Source organism: Rhododendron vialii, chromosome 7a, assembly GCF_030253575.1.
Source record: "Rhododendron vialii isolate Sample 1 chromosome 7a, ASM3025357v1".
Classification (NCBI taxonomy): Eukaryota; Viridiplantae; Streptophyta; class Magnoliopsida; order Ericales; family Ericaceae; genus Rhododendron; species Rhododendron vialii.
Genome location: NC_080563.1, coordinates 19,339,714 through 19,362,385, shown reverse-complemented (window position 1 = coordinate 19,362,385; position 22,672 = coordinate 19,339,714). Strand labels below are relative to the sequence as shown.

General features: G+C 36.7%; 2 protein-coding genes across 4 annotated transcripts; both read right to left on the bottom strand.

The window, feature by feature from the left end:
- Positions 1-5,978: 5,978 nt before the first annotated feature.
- LOC131332331 (uncharacterized) lies at positions 5,979-15,330 on the bottom strand. Its single transcript, XM_058366498.1, has 4 exons — positions 15,215-15,330; positions 12,288-12,645; positions 8,955-9,134; positions 5,979-6,909 (listed from the first exon to the last, which is right to left on the bottom strand). Exons 2-4 carry the CDS (start codon positions 12,540-12,542, stop codon positions 6,238-6,240), a joined length of 1,107 nt encoding a protein of 368 aa, XP_058222481.1. The 5' UTR covers positions 12,543-12,645; positions 15,215-15,330; the 3' UTR covers positions 5,979-6,237.
- Positions 15,331-18,607: 3,277 nt separating this feature from the next.
- LOC131332330 (pentatricopeptide repeat-containing protein At1g77360, mitochondrial-like) lies at positions 18,608-21,473 on the bottom strand. 3 transcript variants are annotated; one of them, XM_058366495.1, is made up of 2 exons: positions 21,332-21,473; positions 18,608-21,055 (listed from the first exon to the last, which is right to left on the bottom strand). In XM_058366495.1, the coding sequence occupies exon 2, from the start codon at positions 21,027-21,029 to the stop codon at positions 19,533-19,535; it is 1,497 nt and encodes a 498-aa protein (XP_058222478.1). In that variant the 5' UTR covers positions 21,030-21,055; positions 21,332-21,473; the 3' UTR covers positions 18,608-19,532. The 3 variants fall into 3 exon arrangements, with proteins under 3 accessions (XP_058222478.1, XP_058222479.1, XP_058222480.1); XM_058366496.1 differs by lacking the exon at positions 21,332-21,473 and having other exon boundaries at positions 18,608-18,964; positions 19,524-21,251; XM_058366497.1 differs by lacking the exon at positions 21,332-21,473 and having other exon boundaries at positions 18,608-18,939; positions 19,524-21,251.
- Positions 21,474-22,672: the final 1,199 nt, after the last annotated feature.

Genomic DNA, 22,672 nt, shown 5'->3' with positions numbered 1-22,672 from the left:
CTTTCCCATAGTGTCAGATTGAGAGATGCTGTCAAGCCTTGATTCCAAGCGACCGATCCGGCTGTTCTTCTTGGAAATCGATGACTTGAATCTTAACCAAGCAATAGACAGTTTAAATCTGTATGCGCTCAAATTCAATCTGAGCTGTCTGTGCCAAGATGAATAGCCAATGCTGCTCGGCACCTTGCTTGGCGGGGGTGCTTGGCAGCATCTCCGGGTCCGTGTGTCAAGTCAGTACTACTACAGATTCTTAATGGAAAATCTTTTCACTTTAGTTAAAGTATTTAATCTGGTTTCTTTAATCATAGTGCTGCCGCAACCTTGACAATTTGTAACACAAAAGGAAAGCTCACCTGCCCAAAACAAGGGAAAAGGATACGGTTCAACGCATTCATTGAACATTATGGGCTGGAGGGTTGTTATTTTAATTGTTTGAAATAATTACACGAAAACTATACAGATAAAAAACTCATCACTACATAAATAAAGATCATGATAAAAAAAAAAGACATAAATAAAGATCAACCATACATATTATATACTCTCTCTATCTCTTTTTTATGTTCGAGTATTTCATTTTGAATTATCCTTAAATGGGTGTCCATCTGAAAAAGTTAGTGGATAAAAATTAATAAATTTTTCATTTTGTCCTTGGAAATTGATTTTGGCACTTCAGTTTTAGCCATTGGCACTCCACTTTATGTCTTTATCATGTGAAATTGCGAAACAAAAAGTGGAGTGCCACTGGTTAAAACTAGAGTGTCAAAATCACATCCCTTTGTCTTTTCGAGTTAAGATTACTTTTTTGAAAAGCAAGTGAAAAAAGTGTAATGATGTCTACATAAAAGGTAATTGTGAAAAGTTAGATTATTTGAAATGTTATGATGATGTCTCCATAAAAGTTGAATTTATGAAGTTGAACACTTAAAAATAGACAGAGAGAATAGACTTCATGGTCGTGATTTGAGAGTCATTTACTCCCTCGTTAGATCTCAAGTTCGATTCTTCTTGTCAGCAAATCTTGGGGATGCCTAAGTGTGTGAAACGGCTATGAGAGGGGCTATAAGAACTAGTACGAGGTGCTCGCAAACTGACCCGAGACACAATTTTTTTTAAAATAAAAAACATAGCACCTTTCATTTATGATAGTACCAACTTTTATTGAAAGTTAAAGAGGCTTCTCACTGTTTTCATTCTAGAAGCCTATACAATACTCGTAAAAAAGTGAGTACAAAAACATATGGCATCACTACTATTTGGCCTAATAAGTCAAATAATTTATTTTTTCATTTTTATTCAAAAAAAATTGCGTTTGTTAAGTTTTTCATCATTTTTTTGCGGATTATTGCTTTATAATAACGAGAGAAATATAAAAAGTACAAAATTATGAGCGAAACCTAAATTTTTTGAATAAAGACAAAAATAAGCCAATAAGTCTTCTTTTTTTTTTTTTGTCTTTATTCAAAAAAAATTCGATTTTGATTGTAATTTTTTATTTCTTTGATTTCACTCGTCATGACGAAGCAATAATTCACAAAAAATTAACAAAAAACTAACAAATACAAATAATAATAATAATAATGACAAAAAAAATGTGCCATTTGACTTATTAGGCGGAATGACCACCACATTGTCCCTTAATAATGACATGACATAGCAGTCCCTGAGAATATCAGTTACTATTACATAAGAGTTCGGCTAAAGCAAGTTTCCAGAAAGCCGTAGGCTGGGTTTGGCTTTGGATTATTTTTCTTTCTATTGAAATCTTTATTTATTTGTTAGTTTTACATTAATTTTTTTCAAATTATACATTCATCTCAACTAGAAAAATCTAAAAAGTACATAATAATGTTCAAACTAATTTTTTTAATAAAGACAAAAATAATCCAATACAAACAAAATTTTTGATTATTTTTGTCGTTATTCAGGGAAAAATTTAGTTTTGAATATAATTTTATACTTTTTAGATTCTTTTCGTCGAGACAAACTAATAATTCACAAAAATTAATACAAAACTAATATATACGAAAACAAATCGCATAAAGACAAACAAATTCAAATGGCTCAATAAGCCAAATCTAACTGAACTCTTTCTCTAGGACAAGTTTTCTATTAGCTACTGAACTACTAATCCCAAGTGTGAGCGGAACACCGTCAATGAAAATACAACAAATGATAATGCATGGTCGACACATAATTAAATTACCTCTTGCACCTAGCTTCCACTCAAGTCAAGTCGGTGAATATTTGATGTCCACCAAATGAAATTTTCTTCGTTAGAGTTTCAAGTAAAATATAGGAATTAGTTCATGAAACCACTTTGTTTGGCAAAAAAGACCCACTACAACCTTGGCCTCTTTTCCATGCCCATTTTTGTTGCCAAATGAAATGACCATAACATGTCAGTATCAAAACCATCTAAGAAAGAATCTAAATGATTGCATTTCCATGTCATGAAACTAGGTACGGAGCCAAGATTTTACATTAATTGTAGCCAACATTAAAATAAAAAGATAAACCACAATATGCATATTCATTGGCTTTAGAAAAAAAAAATTAAAAATAACATACTAAAATTATACTGTAATAAATGATATTTGGCACATGCACGTACAGTACAAAGAAAGAGTAAATTCAAGTAAATCTATCTACTAAAATGAGGTATCATAAATTGTGACGCTCTTTCATGTTGTTAAAATCATTGATGATAGAATCGGTATCAAAAGTTCTTGCAATGTCTTTCTCAATGTATGAGTCCTTCTCGACTTTGAAGAAGATTTCTTTGCAAATCTCAACGGCGCTCACTCACATCAGTAGATACGCTACTTCCTTCCTTTCTGCTTACATTTATTTATTTTTTCTTTTCCTTTTTTGTCTTTTCTCACATAGTTTGCCTAAAATCATAGTGTAGAGTTTGATTTTTCTTAATTTAGACCTCATATTTCATAATATTTCCACTTAGCCTATTGAATTTGGTTTTGGACTATTTTTTTGGGCCTCCTTTTCTGAAGAAAAAATACAAGAGGATTAAAGAACAATGGTGGCAGTCCCATATAATGTTGGAAACAAAATATATTTTTCAATATAGTACTAATGGAGTATCATTTTATGAAATCGTTGTGGTGGCAGCCACAACCACTTGTCCCCCTCCCCTATCCTTGCATGAAAACAACACTTATCCAAGCTTTTTGAGTTGAGTGGTCCAAGCACCAGCATCAGACATTTAATTGTGAGGGAGACAATCTAGCTAGTGATAACCACAAACAGTTTCCAAATCCAGAAAGTACAATACAAGTTAGATAACAACCTTCAATTAAAGAAAGAAGGGCGCCTCTACCACCATACATACCATCCAGCTAGCTCTACGGACCAACTGCTGACACTAAAGCTGACCCGGCCCCTTGAAATACGAGTGTAAATTACAGAACACCCTAGCTATATAGCAAGCACAAACTTGTTTTAGGTGAAAGCAGGGACCAACTTCTTGAAAAGAGCTTTTAACTCTTGTTTATGGAAAAAACTTCAGGCCTTGTAGTTGAGGTTGCTGTAGAACTAATACTTTGACAAAGAGAATATTTGGTTACTCAATAACTTCTAAGGAAAGTAGGAACTATAACATATCAATATTAACCACCACAAAGGCACAAACAGGGGAAAATAACATCACGAACATTCCATTACAATATAGCAAATTTGAGTTCATTTAGGGAATTTATAATGCCACCTCCAAAGGGGAGTGCGGTTATCAATTTGGAGAGTGGCATTATAAATTTGGAAAGTGGCATTATCACTATCCTTGATTTATAGACTTAACGAGTGTAGATCTACATAATTGAAGGGTCTATATAATCAAAGCTATAAGTAGTATTTTACCAAAAAAGAAAAAGAAAAAGAAAAAGAAAGAAGCTATAAGTAGTATATTTGGCTTGTGGGTCTTTGCAATCCCCTGGGTGGTGACCGTCCTTAGTGGGATTGAAACCTCTTGGCCCTGTTGGCTGGCTGGGCTTAAAGGTCTACTGAAGGCCAGTGGGCCATCTACCCACACCAAAAATAGAAAAAAAAAAAAAAAAAAAAAAAAAAAACCCAAAGGAAAAGGTAGAATAGATTCGACAACCATAAAGTATTCTGCTTTCATCACTCACAAGTCACAACCCACCAGCCTTGCCTTTTGTCCATCACAAACCAAATGGGTTGTTTACAATAGTCCATAAGGCCACCCACAAAGAAGATGCTTGATACACAAGGGTGGTGAGAGAGAGAAGCACCGACCATGGATCTGATTCCGTCCGCTTTCAGCATTATTTTCCTGCAACTAGATGAGGAAACGAGAGAAAACAAAATAATACCGCGCTTAAAAAAGTTGAGAACTTCGATCATGTAGCATGGCAAGAAATTTACAATTGTTACAGTAATCAAAGGGTCACTGTGGTTGTCTGAAAAACGGACCAAGCCAAACATATCAGAATTATAAGCAGCATATTGTATTTCAGTCATACTGGGTACATCACACTACTAATATAATCATTTGATCTATCAGAGCATGGAGATAACTAGGAATCATCCACAAACTATCTACAAGATTGAGTAATCAAGGAGGAAGAAAAACACAAGACACAGTAGCATCTATTTCTCGTCCATGAATACATCGAACGTGGTATTGACTAGTGAGACCTGACATTATCTAGATAAGAACGCAATATTACATAATCAAATCCCCTCCCAGACATCAGTGAGCACTCTCAAGGTATCATAGACTTGTGGAGATAAATTCAGCTGATGCACTTCGTTACAAAGGTCAAAGGACAGATTTTGACCCCACTGGTGATAATGTGATATGCAATGTGATGACCGGCCATGGATAGTAATTCAGAGAGACAGACGTCCCAACGATCGAAAAGTGATAATCATGGAAGGTCCATCCACGCATGACAATGCTAAGTTATTAACTTAACAGTTATAGTTCGACAGTACTAGACCTTTGGCATGGCTACATTTCTTTGTTTTTTCCTATCGGGTTTGCCATAGCTACATGACAAGGTGCTTCTTTCTTACCGACCATGGATAATTTGAATCAAGAGCAAATACTGACCTCCAGAGGAGCCATGGAAAAATTACAGCTCCCCAGTACCACCTAAAATTTCTATTGCCCGTGAAATACAGGCTCAACTTGGACAAGTCCATGCCCATGTAAGAACATCCACTGTGAAACTACTCATAGAATCCAAGAAATTAGCAGTTTACAATAGTAGAATATGGGCAAGAAATGTGTTTAAACTTCTATAAAGCTTCTGTACAGACTGCTGCAGGATTGTGAGATGATTTTTGAGCAAATTTCAATTTAAACACCCCTTACAAAAGGGCATTCATCAAAAAATACCGTAGCTTCTATTTTTCAAAGCCAAGATTATATTACTTCAATGACAATCACACAACTCATTTTGCTTTTGTTGGAATCCAAATGCGCAACCCAATGATTGCATTTCTATCATAACATCATCAACAGTGGCCGCTCAAAAAAAACATCGATAGTGATGGAATCAGCACTTCAGCATGAAAAAAATTATCTAAACAATGGACAAGTGCAATCAGGAGTTCAGGACTGACCTTTCCACAGCATCTCATGGCCCTTTCCTCGAGCTTAGGCCCCACGCAGCTCGAAGTGCAACAGCACAACTGTAGGGGCACATCATAGACTTGCTATTATGCATAACACATACCTGAAACGAATGAACACAAAAACGAAACCAAAATTTATGCTTACAAGTTGGCAACCCTAGAGGTTACGACATTGATCACAAAAGTTGCAAGATTCAACTAAGCAAATGATCAGCCACTGACAGCCAGTCCACCCAAATAGCATTAAACTCTAATCACCATATGCTTCGTAGTTCGTATGATAGAATAACTGCAGCATATGGGATAGCAGGAAATAAGAGTGATACTTAATGGTCATCAAATAGATTACAGCAAGCGCACGCTCAGAAGAACACATATTTGACCTCTTCAGATTAGGGAAAACACCTCGAGTAGCAAAATTGCAGATTACATGACCCCAAATCCCATAGGAAAACATACTCAACAACAAAACAATGTGTCCACAATGGACAAACAACTGTACTAGACAAACTTAACAGTACAAGCTGTAAAAAAGGCAAACAAGAGCCAGAACAAAACTTCATGTTTCGAAGTATATCGTACATGTTTTTTGTATATAAATATTCCAAGAACTAGGTGACTTTAGGAGGTGAAACCAAGCCAGTTTGCTGACTGCTCCAAAAAGGTCAAGGCCATTGGAGTCGACATATGAGCAATTCTAGGCAGTACAGGATATGTCAGAGTGCCAAGTATGAAGCAATTGAAGCTTAAAAGAGCAACTGCATCGGACACCGGCTTATTGTTGATGGTGGAGAAGAACTGTATAACACTCTTCAAAGACATGCCAACCACAGTAAAGAGAGCTACTACAAGAGGCATACAAGGATCCTCTGCCTCCCAGATAATCACTCCTACTATCAATGACAACACTGCGCTGAAAAGGCTCTGTAAAATTGCAATTTCCCTATGTTGGACAAGTACTTCATTCATATATAAACTTCTGGAGATTAAACCAGGTCTAACTTCATGTGTATCCCCGCTGGCTTTCATTTCTGTTCTTACAAAACCAAGCAACTCTGTTTTCGTTTTGCCATCATCTTCCCAAGACTCTTTGTGCTTCCAGACATCTTGAATGATAGTACAACTCCCATTAGAACTAGGTTTCAATGATTGGATCCCATAAGAAATGCATTTTTCTACAACAGCACTATCATGGTCATTACCTTTGCCAGCATCATCTTGACTTGGTAAGCTCCAACGACCTTTACCCTGAATCTCCTTCAGCTGAAGATTTTCTTCTTTAATGCCCTGTAACTATTAGAGAGCGCACATGGTGATAACACACAACATATCATGTCCAGATTCCAAATGTTGTACATTTGTGACGCTATGAGTACTGACACACCCAAAAAAATCAGCACATATTTACACTATACAAAATTACATACAATAAGTTTTTTTTTTAGTAAAATTTTTTATTGAAAAGGCATCAAGGGGATGCCACCCAAGCAGCAATTCACATGTATCCAATCCAGTTTTTCATGAGAGGACTAAGCATATTGAAGTTGATTGTCATCTTGTGCGGGAGAAGTTAGCTGGTACTCCCTTTTTGTCTACAGGTGCCACCAATTTGCTGACATGTTTAATAAATCGTTATTGAAGCCACAGATAGAGTTGCTATGTAACAAGCTGGGACTTAGTATCCTGTGTAGTAGTGAGTGAGGGTAACTTATAGACTTTTTGTAAGTTGTACCCACACACTCTATAAATCAGTCATATGTGTGTTAGGGTTGATTAGATTAACACCCTAAAACACTTTCCTTAATTTCTAATAACAACAGCTTCTCATAAATTGATTCATATAATTTCCAATACCAAGCAAATTGCTTTTTATGTATTTTTTCCTTGTTTAAGCATAAAAGAAATCACTGCCTCATTTTCTAAAGGAACACATGGTAGCAATGAAGCACAGATATGGATATAGGATACGGATACGACACGATACAGATACGGAGATACAAGAAAACCTAAAAAAATAGGATACGGATACATCGAGGATACGACTGTATATATTTTACATCTTTATAACTATTAATCTCCTACCTAGGCATAAAAATGAAGCCATAAGAAATAAAAGAGTAGTTGAATTGCCAATACAAAGCATTAAACATGTCAATGTCAAAAGTCAAAATAGTAGGAACTGATCATCCAAAAGATTAGAATTGGGGGCAACTATTCGCAGCCCCGTATTTTCTCCTTTAGCCCACTACATTTCGGTAAATAGTTGTTGAAAATCATACATAACATTTCGGTAAATAGCTGTTGAAAACAAGATTATATTTCGGTAATTACATGTCGAAAATATGTTCAACCTTGGTAAACAACTGCCGTACATACATTTTCGGTAAATACTGTTGAAAAAAATATTATATTTCGGTAATTGTATGCTGAAAATGTATCTCAATTTCGGTAACTAACTGTTGAGTATAATTGGAAATTTTTAACGGGTTATGGGAGAAAATATGGGGTTGCGAATAGCCGCCCCCTTAGAATTTGTAAAAAAGAAAAAAAATACACATTAGTAGGTAATAGACTAATAGATATACATATAATATACTTCATATTGTATAAGTAAAAAATAGAAACTCACACCTGTAAAACAAAACAGAGAGAGAACCTTGTAAATCAAAAGTTCAAGTGATCTAGGGTTGGGAAAATATCGATTGGTTCTGGGAATGATCTATCAATGTGCATAATTTCCTAGGTTTTATATGTTTAGTGATATTATTACAATTTTCCCCTTTTAGTTTGTACTTGATTCTTTAAAAAAAATTCATTTTAACCCCCGCCGTATCCTTAAACGTATCCTCCTGTATCACCCCCGTATCCGGAATAAAAAATATTTAATTTAAATGCTGGATACTTATTTACCGTATCCGATGCTTATCGGGGCGTATAAGGCGTGTATCCATACCCCTTGTGTATCCGATACACATTTGTGACTAGTTTTGGAGTATCCGTGCTTCATAGCATGGTAGGGAATTTTCCTCCAATTGACTAATACATCCATTCAAAACATCATCCCAATTACACTTGTCTTCAATACAAGGATTGTAAAAGAGTTGGACTTAGATCCCCCATTCTCAAGCCCTACAAAAGTCAATATCATGCTCAAGGAATTTGTGCAATGGTCAAAATTTATAGGCTCCTTCCGCAGGGAAATTATACAATTAGCACGCATGAGCAATGTAGCATCATATTTGCAGGAGGGTCAGGTATAAACAATATAGTCTCAGAGCTGAAAATGATCAGTTGCATACTAACAAGCATGAGTTCCAAAATGATCAGAACTATTCTACCTGTCTCTCCAATAGTTCAATTTTCACAATGGCCTCGCCATGTTCGTCTTCAACTTCTTCTAGCATTTCCTCCATCATTCTACATTCTTTAATGGCCATATGCAAACGTTCCTCAAGGTGCTTCCGGTTCCATACAAGATTTTCCAGCTCAATCTGCAGCTCGTGCAGATGAATTTGTAGCTGCATATCACATACACTATGTGATGAAACTTAAAACGCACCTCCATCCACCAACCCATAAGGAAAGGCAAGAAACAGAGACAGGAGAGGAATAAATAGACACTAAGCCAGAGGTCTCATAATCTCTTAGATCAACAAATACTCCAACAATATTAAGCAGTTAGGAAACAGCTAATGTATGTCATGCTGTCTATTTACTGGTCACTAGTGAACCCTTCTTACGCATGGATAGGCAAATAAACTGAACTTATCACGCACACAAACACAGAGGAAACAGAGTGCACAGTTATCAGTAACAGGTATAATAGAGGAACAAACATAACAAGACCGAACCCAAGACCTCTCTGGAACTAGAGCTTTTCAACCATGTTAAGTCACCAAATGTCTAAAAGCCTAAGCAGTTAGAAAACAAGGCCAAATGCATATCAAGCTATCTAACATTATCCTTCCATTTGATCACAACAAAAGACTATCGAGCATTGTCCTTGGTAACCATTATTTTAAGTCTCTGTCGAAAAGTGGCCGAAAGTCAATGTGAGAGGCTTGGTAAAGATCTTCATTGAAAGACAGCAAACCGTGTCGAGATATTTATGATAACCAAGTACACGCATATTACCTCGTAAGAGGACAATGCATATTTAGCCTAACTATGACTTCTTCTGCAAGAAATGGCAAGTGATAAACCAAACTACACTGTTCAAAAAAAAAAAGAGGATAAACCAAACTACATTCTCATGGAGGTCAGGAAATCAAGTGGGAGTAACTTCTCTAAAGACTTGAACTAAGCTCAAATCTTTGGTGCAAATTGCAAGTTGGCGATGCAGACACATATGCTCTAGCTTGAGCAGATTTAACATTTAAAAGATTATACTCAAAAGGTTTACGAATGCAGGGGAGTTCTGCTACATGAAGGATGGCAGACACATTGTGTGCGCACAATTTTAGGAAGGTTGTGGATACGGGCGGTGGTAATGATTAATTAGATTACCATTTGGCCCATAACAATCATTCAATGGTACATTTAAAGTGGTGGTAAAAACTTATTTTTCGAGGGATACGAACAGAAACTACTTTCGTGACGGAGCTTCAAATATTGTTGACACCAAAATGACTTCTGCCTTTCTATATTAGAATAGATGTTGACTGGAAATGAAGAGGTTGCGCCTCCAATCTGTGTGGGGTTGTTTGATAACCGAATTCAGCACTTAAAACTGAATGTATTTAGTAATAAAGTTACTAAGTTGGTTAGATAACTGAATTTCCTCATACTTAATATTTTACGTGCCTCCTAAAATGTAGGCTTAAAAAGTTAGAAAAATTAAGTAGCCTCGTACATAGTTAATTTAGTAGTTGCATATCACCCATTCCTTTTCCACCACCACCACCACCTTCCACCGCTGCCACCGTGCAACCACCCTCCCCTACCGCCGCCACTACCACCACCATCACAACAACCACCACTCCATTGCCGCCACAGTCACTACCACTATGGCCACCATTGCCAATGATGTCACCACTACTCCATTGTCGCCACCATCACCACTTCACCTTTACACCACCACTACCATTATCACCACCATTGCCGCCACCACCACCATTGCCGCCATCGTCACCACTATCACCGCCACCACTATTCTGCTGACACCATCACCACCACTCTACCGCCATTACCACTACAACCACAATGCCACCGTTGTCACCACTATAACCGTCGTCACTACCACCACCACAACTACTCCATCGTTGTCACCACCGTCACCCACCACAACTATACCACCGCTCACTATTGTTACTACTTGCACCTCTCTCAACCACGGCTCTGGCTCTCTGCACAACTACCACCAACATCATCTTCCTTCCACCACAGTATCTCAGTTACAACCACCACCATCGCCACTCCACAACTATACCACCGCTCACTATTGTCATTACTTTCACTGCTCTCAACCACCGTCGTCTCTGCACAACCACCACCACAGTTACAACCACCACCACACCACGTTCGCTACAACCATCGTCACTACACTACCAACTTCGGTCACCACCATCACAATTCACCATAACCGCCATCTCTCCACCACCACTACTTCACCACTATGATCACAAACACAACATTCTTGAATAAAACTAAAAGAGAACAATCACAAACAATTTAAGCTAAATACATTTATCTTTATAAATAACCAATTATTTTAGTTCAACTCTTAATGTTTTTTATCAAACAGCTTTCCAGCTTCAAATATGGATTCATTTTTCAATACTTAATTTTCCGGTTTTCAGCTTTAGTTTTCAATTTTATCAAACAGCCCCTCACTTTCTATCCATTTTTTCCTTCTTTGCAGCTCTAACAGCAAAGTTGAAGAAACCATTGCATTTCTTAATTTTTGGCCCTAAATACCTAGAAATAAAAGGTTGTGTGTTAGAACATGGGGAAACCAACTTTGAGCATGTAATCGCACATGGTAGGTCTTTACTCAATTTTCCACTACCAGGCCCCATTACGGTAACTGAAGCGGGCTATGTTCATTATATAGAAATGAAGGCGAGATTCAACCGTCTACCTCTATTCCTTCCTCCTTCGACGTGTTATGGTACATTGCTACCTATTTCTTCCCCATAATCCTAAAATGAAAGGATACACAAAGGAAAATAATTTTAGCACTCCCTTTCTGTACAACCAATCTCCATTTTTTGTATTACGCAAATATACAATATTTCCCTTGCAGTCGCGATAGTTGGAAGGATCTTTTTCTAATTTCATTTAAAAGAGGAAATAATGGAGTGTATTGGGTTGAAGGAGACTTAAAATCATTTCCTTAAATAAATTTCATCAGTATCTTCCCCTATCTAAGTTACAACCTGCACCCACATCCTCTGTCACATTGAGAACTCACTTACAAAGATGAGAGAATATTTATGTTAGTCCTATCCACAATCATTCTGTCTATAACAAAATGGTTTATATGAGCATTTTGGTGGATAGACATCCTTACTTCCACAAGTTTAAGTACACCTGTATCCCTCTGTATGCATGCATCGACAAAAAAAGGAGCATACCCTAAACGGAAAAACGAACAAGAACAGGAAAACAAAACTAATCTTCACTACATGCAATCAGAAAAAATACAATAAAATAGACAAGGAAAAACTAACCAGCCTCTCCCTCTGTAATGCAGCCAAAATTCTTATAGGAAGAGATATAAGAGCAAAAGTCCAAATCATAAGCCTCCTGATTATATCTACATGTATGCTGATAGCAGCTCTCAGCAGCTCCACCCAGGTGTAAACAACAATACAAAAGCTTCTCATGACAAAGATGCATGATAGTTTAAGCAGTGAGAAAGGCTTTGTCACCAAGATCATTATGGTATCCGCTAATTCAACAAAAAGTGCCATCAGATTCATCATTATTCAGCAAACTACAACATCCTCCAAAAAAAAGGTACAAAACGGCAAGCTACATATCCACTACTTGAACACAGGTTGATGGTTGATTCAAGCCCCCTATATCCTGCATAGGCAGTATAAGCAGTTAGAGATGATTAATTCTTCCCACAAACCAGATGCACTAGGATCATGTGAGAGAAGAGCAGAGCAACATCAAACTCAAAACAATTAGCATAAGACAAATATATGTATCTTAATGCAAAAAGTGACAATTGGTGTGATGAAGTGATCTCTTCATACAAAGACCAAACGGATGGAGAACTCATATCACTGAAAATTTGAAAGCAGTTATGCTAATTCGGAATTCCAACCATGGAACGAAATTTTAACAAGACAATGATGAAAATATTTGAAGTACCTTCTTACCCGAGCCAAGATGAACATTTAGATGAAAAACTTCAAAGGATTTGGCTTTTCAGTGAAGGAATGGAAATCTACGGAATGATCTCTCACGTCTTCATAAATACTTTCCCAACTAATCTTGGAAAGTATCATACACACAACACCCAAACTTACGAGAACCTAAAATAAAATAATAAAAAAACCTCCAAGACAGATAACTGACCAAGTGTCTACTGATATTCATTAGTCGAATCCAAAAATTGTAGTATCTGAGTTTTTCTTGTTCCCGTAAGTTGTTATATTCACCTTGGCTTGGAACTCCTGGGTATCAAACACGATCAAATGGGCACAGAGTACCTAACTTAGTATGGTCATCATTCAGAGCTTGGTGCCAGGTCTTTATCTACGCTCAGATGCATAAGTAAATATTCGAAGACATACATTGGCACAACGGATGTCTAAAGAACGTAATACACAGAGAATTCTTATTTTGTTTAGTATTAGCCTATCAGGTGTTAAGTGTCAACTCAACCTAGATTTACATCCCCTAGCAATTTCTGTTTTGGAGCACCCCTTCTGAAACACTGTAACAGTCATAGACTCATACCAAATGATGAAGTTATATATCCAAATTTGCAAAAAACTACTATGATGATTCAAGCATAACTGGATGCTGATTGTTTGAAAGCAACAAATTCTACTATTGCAACTTATAAAAGTATACACCAATCGTACTGCAATCAATGGCACAATGGTTCCACATTCCCATTGATGCTCCACGGACCAGGACTATCCACGCGCCGAGTAACGTGCATCCATTTCTCTCCCCCAATATCCACTCTTTTTGGATTTTTTATGTATATCTTTCAACCACATCAAACTAAATTTAAAACAAAATACTACTTTTTCGTAATGCAGCCATTGGCCTCCCACATTCCCATACCATTGCATGTAAAGCTTGGTAAGGAAAACCATACACTATACATTAGGCCCCTAAAGGAGTAACTTGGCCTACAAAGTACCATGCAGTCCGTGGTGGTTAAAATCCTACGATTCGGGGTACGTATCTGACCCCGCATCCTTTTTGTATAAAAATCCTACGATACATTTATGCATCCCGACTCGTTACGTATCCTACGATTATTTATTGAACAAAAGTTATTCCATATTTCAAGAAGCGTAACTCCAAATGCGTTCTAAGTCCTTTGATCTAATTGTGGTGACATTGAAATCATTTAAAGAATATCAAAACTCAATCCATTAGAGCTCGAATAGAAGAAAAAAGGTATTTTGATCATGTTTTGCATGAAAAAGATAAGGGCTATTCTTCTGTTTCCTTAACCAAGGCACTCGAAAGCTTCAATGTGATACACCCCCCTTAGGAGACTTGGATTTTTTTAATCCTAAAAACTTACTTTTTGTATAGAAAACACTTATTTTTCATATGTATACTAGATTTTTAGATTGAAATTAGGTATAACAATCTATTACTAATTGTATATTAGCTTTTGTTAACGTATTTGACGATACATGATACTTATCTTGATACGATTCATAAAATGAAAAAAAAAAAACCAATAAAATGAAAAAAAAAAAAAAAATCCATGATACCTATCCTGATTTGAAAACACTAGTATGCTCATGCCAGTATATCTTCGACTTTTTGATGATGAGAACCAACTTGGGATTTCCATAATACTTGTCAAAAAAAAAAAATTGATCTCCATAGCCCCAAATTGCAAACCACAACAATTGCAAGGGAAGCTCTGAGACATAAATGATAATCCAAGTCTTAACTGAAAACATAATCAGTGGAAATGTAGAATCACAGAATATTTCCACCTCCTATCCTCTCTGGTTGATAGCTAAGACAACAGGGGAAGAGACCATGAGTTACATTAAAGAATGTAATGTGTATCAACGAAAACTTGAAAGCAGAGCTCTCAACTATAAAAGAAAAAAAATTTGCCTTTCAAAGTCTTTCTCCAACACGATCTCAGCAATCAAAGTTAATCGAACAGAAAAACAGAATTAAGAAATAAAATACGAAACAAACGAAGAAAATTCGTGACGAGGCACGAAAAGGAGGAGCAAAAAGATACTACAATCGTTCGAACCCTAGTTTTCCCCAAATTCTGCCGCTTCGAACATGTAAGAAGCATAATGTGAATTACCAAATGTTTTCAGAGATATAACGGTTAAAAACCCATCTCACACGACACATCTACATGCGTCAATTAAAAAATCGGGGTTTCCGAGAGAGAGAGAGAGAGAGAGAGAGAGAGGGAAACCTGCTGCTGTTTCTAAACTCCAGATTTTTCGACAGCGGCGACAGGCGCTTGGAGTCCGGCTCTGGAGATGGACGCATCGCCGAGTATGTGTGTGTGCATGAGGGAGGAGGAGGAGGGACAGGTGGCGACATGTGGAGTAGCATGAGGTGACACGTCAGAGGAGAGAGAGAATAAGGAAGTGGGAGATTTGAGTCAAGTTAGTTGAAAAGTGATAATATCAAAACTGTTTTTGTTAGTAAATTTTTAGTGTTTAAAAGTTTTGTACATTGCAAATGATGTAAATCTTTTAAGCAATAGAGTTTTGGCACCAACAAAAATTATTTTGGCATTATCATTTTCTTTTATTTATTTTGATGACGGTGATATGATACGATGATATGAGTGAAGTTGGCTGCCGCGTATTTATCCATTTTGGCGCCAAGTGTTTAATGAGATGGAGATTTGGATAATGGTTAGTTTTTCGGTTTAAGTAACACGGGATTTTCATTAACACTAAAGATACGTACACTATATTTTTATACTATATAATTACACTACATCTTATGTGAAACCTATTTCGAATCTCAAAAAATTCAAAAAAATACCAATAAATTTTAAAATATTTTTTTTAGGGTTCTGTAAAAAATCAGCTCTAACGGATATCGATAAGTATCATTTCTAGATTTGTAGTAGCGAAATTGCACAGTTGAACAATTTTATCCCTACGAATCAAGAAGTAATACTTACCGATATCTATTGGAGCTGATTTTTTTACGGGACCTCATAAAACAATATTTTAGAATTTTAGGCCTCACATAAAATGTAGTATAATGTGTAGTGTAACTATGTAATGTGTATACCATCTCTCTTTAATTAATGTTACTAAATCGGCAAAAGATGTAGTGGATGATGTAGTCGATGGATGGTAGTGTATGTAGCATCTCTCTTATTGAAATACCATTAGATAGCAATTACTACTAAAATAAGTTCAAAACATTTTGTTTCGATTAAAATCAATTTTGTCGATTTAAAATCTATTTCTGTGGATAATTACTTTTACTATTATTTCAATTGCAACAAACACCCACAAGCCCTCTAGGAGCTATAGTTAAAATAATCCTCCAAGATATTATTAATAAATAATAGCATTCCCTTCATCCATTTTTTAGAGTTCAGTATTTTATTTTGGACTATTCTTTAATAAGTGTCTATTTTATAAAGTTAGTGAATAAAAGTTTATACATTTTCCATTTTGCCTCTAAAAATAGATGCCATTATAAAAAATTAATGAGTAAAAATGTAATGATAATGTCTCTATAGAGGGTAAGTAAAAAAAATAGAGGTATAATTTGATGTGAAATGTGTAATGATGATGTATCCTTAATAAATTGAAGTTACAAAATTAGACACTTAAAAAAGGACGGAGGAAATACTACTAATAGAATAGAAATGTTGTCTTTGTTTCTTTGATCGGTTGATATCACAAGCTTTATGCAATTGATCACTTTTGTACCCAACGGATGAGTACCTTCTCCAAATGTTACATGATCAGATGTTAATATGCTAATGAGGGGAGTATATTACAAACAAAAAATCTAGGGTTGAAATTCGAAAACCAAGGAACTTAAAATTCATATCTGGGTTATCAACTCTCTCTCTCTCTCTCTCTCTCTCTCTCTCTTTGATCTGCGGTTATCAAACTCTCTTTCGAAAGGAAAAATAAAATTCAAAATTGGCTAAGTTTGACGGTTGAAACAGGTTAGGATTAGCTTGATATAAAAGTCTTGTAGAGTAGTAAATACTGTGAAGTAAAATCTTGTGAATAGTATATTCAAATAAGAGTAGTAAATGCCCAGTAGCAAAGTCTTAGTAGTAAATGCCCAGTAGCAAAGTCTTAAGTGATGTACTATGCAGTAGAAAAATGGCATGTACCAATTATGTATAGGTACTGTTTGATGATGTAATCAGCCTCCTTACTCCGTCTATAAAAGAAAAACATCACCTCTATAAAAGTTAAGTTAATGAAAGCCAGTGTCTTCCTAATATATCACGTGTCTTGTATTCTTTCTCTTTTTGATCCTAACCTACTTCATGTTTGCACTCACTTCGTCTCTGAAAACTAGCCGAAACACTTAAAAAGCATTTACAACCAGAAAACCCATATGCATGAAATGTGCTTCAAATTCATTAATCTGAAATTATTGCGTAGGCAATCCTAAATTACCAGCAACGGTGACTGCATTACATGCAAGCTTAAAAAATGTGCCCTTTTATCACTGGTGAAAGGTTTCTTATTTTACACAAGATTACACCCTTAATCATCAAGAAATAAATGGAGCAGAATTCTTTCGAAAATAAATGCAAAAGCCTTCCAGCTCTCACATCTGCAAAATGAAATTCCGAAGTCAAATGCACTTTGTTCAGACATCCTACGAATATAAGAGTACTCCTAAGCAAACAAGATCAAGGAATTGTTAGTGATGGCGTCAAGAAATAGCACGAGATTGTACCACGTTTCTCTTTTCACAGATCAAAGTCGACCAATTAACGTAGGATTAGACTTTTGGCTTAGATCTCATATGGATATTTTGGTAGTCGACCAATTAAGTCCAAACATGTCCACTGAAAGTGCAAATAAAAATGTATTAAAACACCCCCCCACCCCCCCACCGCAAATATTACATTAAGGCAATCACAAAGACGATACGATTAAAGATTCAAAACCAAGAGTAAACAACAAACAACCAAATTATTAGCTGAAGCTCAAGAAGCCGGATTCATGAGATCATGCTTCCAACAACAAAAGCGTATGAACGATCAAGGTAAAGTATATGTGTCCGTTCTACATAGCTCATAGCTGCACATGTTAAAAGTAGATTGAAGATTAGAACATGCAACCTGTTTGCTTGCATCCAATATGGCACTTGCCGAACCACCGTCTGTCGTCACTGGAGATTTACCATGCTCAACTTTATACCACCCAAGTGAACAAGACTGAAGCCATGAGCTATAAATCCCAGACAACAAGAAGGGCCACATTAACTCAAAAGATCACCTCCACAAACAAGTGGTTAGGGTCAACCTGCACATGTGGAGACAATGTAGCAACTTGGGCAGGTTGAACCCCATCAACCCAAGCTTTCATGAATTAGGGGAGAATTTCATTGGCCCAAACTCAATTCAGGCCGAGCTTCCGAGCCAATGCGAGCCCGGTATCTGTATGCTAAAGTGTCCAAACTTCCAATGGAACATCTTAAACATACTAATCAAAAGCAACACATGAAAAGCTACAAAGCACAAGATTTTGGCATGGCTCCCATCTAGAAACAACCGCATTCTTAACGCTGATAGAACCTCTTATAATTACGAATCCAAAAGTAATCAAAGAAAAGCTACAAAGCAAGAGAAATACAGTGAGCATCAGATACAAAAAATAATAACTAAACGTTTGTCTCATATGTCACATTTACGTATTACCGATTTTTATTATAAACACGTACTGGGGAACAACGACGACACACATTAAACATCCAAGGCTGAAGTCATGAACATTGCCAGCATGTCACTGCTTTCATAGCTTCGTTTCCCACAGGATCCCCTAGATAACTTTTCATCCATCCTCTGGTACAAATATTTTAAACCTCAAAGTTTCAAGGGAGGGAACATCAACTACGCCAAGCATCATGGTAGCCTCTTCCAGAACAACACATGTCTGATTCCTGGTGATGTCGCTATCAACCCACAGCCTTCATGAAGCAGCTATGGTCTAAGCTAGAAGTTTCAAAATACAATGTCACAATAACTTGTTTGCATTGTGAAAATTATAACGTACAAAAAACTGTCACTCAACACTTCAGCACTGTGCCGACCACAGAAGATAAGATGGAATTGTCATGCTTTTGTACTATCTAAAGGAGTAGGTGTTGAGGACCAAATAACCCATGGTCATAAAGGGATCAGGAGTGAAGCCCCAAAAGCCATACGGATTGTGCAGGCAATCAAGGAAAACACTTATGCACCTTTAGAAAGCAAAAGATGCATTTTGCATCCTGAAATTTCAAATTTGTGGACAACATAGGTAAAAGTGTTCAACAATACTGAGACCCAAAAGGGCATGGTTAGTGAGGACTGAGGAGGAATACAGCTACAAAAATTATATAGCACATTGCAATGCAAAGGTACAGAGAAGAAAGCAAATTATTTACTATAAACTAGATAGTTAGCTCGTGTTCATAGTGTTTCCACCTATTGCTGACACATATCTAAAAAGTCTCTCATACTACTGCTTCCTTATAAGAAAATTTACAAAAACCCATCAAAACAAGTTCACCTGCAGCATCTAGGAAGACTTCCACTTCCTTATAAGACTATCATATGCATCACGTGTAGTACTTCTGTCATCCTTATTGAAAGCATGTTTCAGCTTAGCCATTGTTGATTCCTTTATACCTATATTTCTATCAAGCATTTTTTCTGCTAACCTCCTCAACTCTGTCAGCCGGCCCATTTCACAAAGTCCAATAAGAAATGCATTCGAACTCTCCTCAAGGGGCAGAACATGATTCCTAAACATATAGGTCCAGATCTCACCCGCCATCTGAGGATCATACCCGTCAAAGAACATCTTGATGGCCACAACACAATTTGAATGGGTTGGAGGCCATTCATTCTTGACCATCTCGAAGAAAAACCCACCTGCTTCCCGAACCTTCTTGTTCTTGATCAAACATTTGAAAATTGTGTTATAGGTTAAAGAATCAGGGAAAACGCCATAGAAGACCATCTTATCAAGGAAACCGAAGGCGCCATCGATGTCATTGTTGTCACAAAGCAAGGTAATTATTGAATTGAACATTCTCAAATTCGGTAACAATCTGCTATTGGCCATCATATCCCACAAGACCACAACATGAGCTGTATCATTTAGCTCAATAAGAGTATCTAGTGCATCAGAGAAGAATTTCAAACCTGGAGAGCAGTTCTTCCCCTTCATAATCTCAAGAAACTTGATTGCCTCATCCACCTGGGACCCACGAACAAGAGTTGTCAAGAATGCATTGTAAGCTGCCACGTTTTGCGGACTCCACCCAACCCGAATCACCATCTCGCCGAACGTTTTCTTCGCCTTGGCCACGTTCCCTTCCTTCTCCCACCCTTCCAACAGAATGCTGTAAGAGTCAGCATCAGGCGGAATTCTAGTCTTAATTCGCTCGAAGAACTCAAGCGCTTTCGTCGTTTCATTATCCTTTCGACAAATAGCACTCAACAGAGAGTTCACAGCCACTACATCCGCCTGAATTCCGTACCTCTCCATCAAATCGAAGGCCATAACAGCTTCATTAAACTTATCCAAGCTACAATAACCTCTGAAGGCTGATACAAACGCCGCCATTGAAAGCACCCCTTCTTGCTTCATCGACCGGATCACGTCCCACATCGACTTAAACAAACCATTCTTGCCTAGCAAATCCACCATCAGGTTCCAACAACTAGCAGAGTGCTTCTGGATCATCCCTGCCCACCGGAAAAACACCACCGCAGCCGAGGGAGACCTGAAGGAGAGATTGAGTACTTCTTCTACGATTTCCGGCGTAGGTTTGATTAGGGTGGATGAAAGGGCATTCTCAAGGCCTTGTGGTGGGGTCTTGGTGAGAATTTCACACAAAATTCTAGCCATTGGAGACACATCTGGGTTTTCAAGATTTGGGAACTGGTGTTGAGGATGGGGTTGTTGGGTGGGTGTTTGTGATGATGAATAAGGGATGATTCGAAGTGGGTTTTCCAGGGGAACACTAGTTGATAGACTGTAGCTAGGTTTTCTAGCAATTGCCTCCATTTGAGGAGCTGGTGAGAATTGAAACCCTAGGAAAAAATTACATGTAGACGTTACACCCTTGGTTACCTCAAAAGATTATGGGAATTTCGCGTACCCATCAGACTAGAAGAGGCAAAACTCCAAAGACAACACAGCACAAAACACCCAAAATTCAATCATGAATCACTCATACACATACACATACATATGTATAATATATATATATATATATATATATATATATATATATAGAGAGAGAGAGAGAGAGAGAGAGAGAGAGAGAGAGAGAGAGAGTGTGTGTTATTATAGATGAAGTATGAAACCTGGGTGATGGTTGAGCCGCCTGTAGGTCAGTTTTCAGGCGAGAGAGTCGGATACGGAGGGGGGTCGACGGGGTGTTTTATGAGAAGCAGAGCTTTTCTGTTTTTGGACAAATAGTGGGCAGGATCGGAGAGAGAGAGAGAGAGTAAAAAGGTTTGCAATGTACAAGACTTTTATGCACTAGTGTTTGACACCAACAAAAACAGTTTTGGCATTATCACTATCCTTTGTTAATTGGCAAATGATTTTGGCACTTCAATATACACTAAAAGACAGATTTTAAAGTATCATCATAAAAAATTAAAGTGCCAAAATCATTTTCCTTGTTAATTTTGTGTAAAATTTTGTGGCTTGTTGGTTCATTTTGACAGTATAAAATTACATAAATTTATCCAAAATAAATATTAGAAGTAACCAAAATTTAGCACTTTTAGCCCAAAAAATTGAATTGAAAGTGTTAAATTTTGAACATTTCCAAATAAAATTGTGTAAAAGTCATTTTAACTTTTTGAATTTCTCTTATTTAGATGAATTAATAATTTATAAAAATTTGATACAAAACTAAAAAATATAATAATAATAATAATAATAATAATGACAAAAGAAGAAGAAGCCCAGACTTGTTTTTCGGAAACGAGGCCAAATTATTGGGCCAAAATAAGCAGTCACCAATAATTCCTTCTATTTACTACTGTAGATAACAATTTCTTGTAATCCATTTGAACAATGATGCTGTAGGTATTTTATATCGCAGAGTTTAATGCAATTCTCAGTTCCATGTCAGGAAAGCCTATCCCGTTTGTTTAAGGGTTTTGGATTTTAAATTTTAATTATTATTCTATTTTTCTTAAATTATTACTCTAATATTTTTTTTATCTTTCTCCAATCATTATTCATATTTTTCAATCATTACTCTATTTCTCTCTGCATTCATTACCTACAAATCCAAATTCGAAATCTCAAAACAGCTCTAGAAGAAACTTATTCACGGCAACTCCCTCCCTAATTCTTCATTTGTGGATTATCCAAATGATGTATACTTTATTTCAATGAATCCTTTAGGCTTTGGGAGAAACTTATTCACTGCGATTCACGGCTCCGTACAATCTCACTCATCTATTCGCGCCATTAATGACTGAGATGTGTTTTCAATTTTTACTAGTAAGAATTAATTCAAAATTGGTTTTTAATCAAGACTGTTTAAAATATTTATGAACACGCGCGATTAAGCGCCGTAAATACTACTCCACTTACCATAACAGCGGTAAAGAAGTTTTCATTGTTAGGCTTTTAGCGGTATTTTACTATTTACACACTTCAACCGCAAGTTACTGTTAGTATTA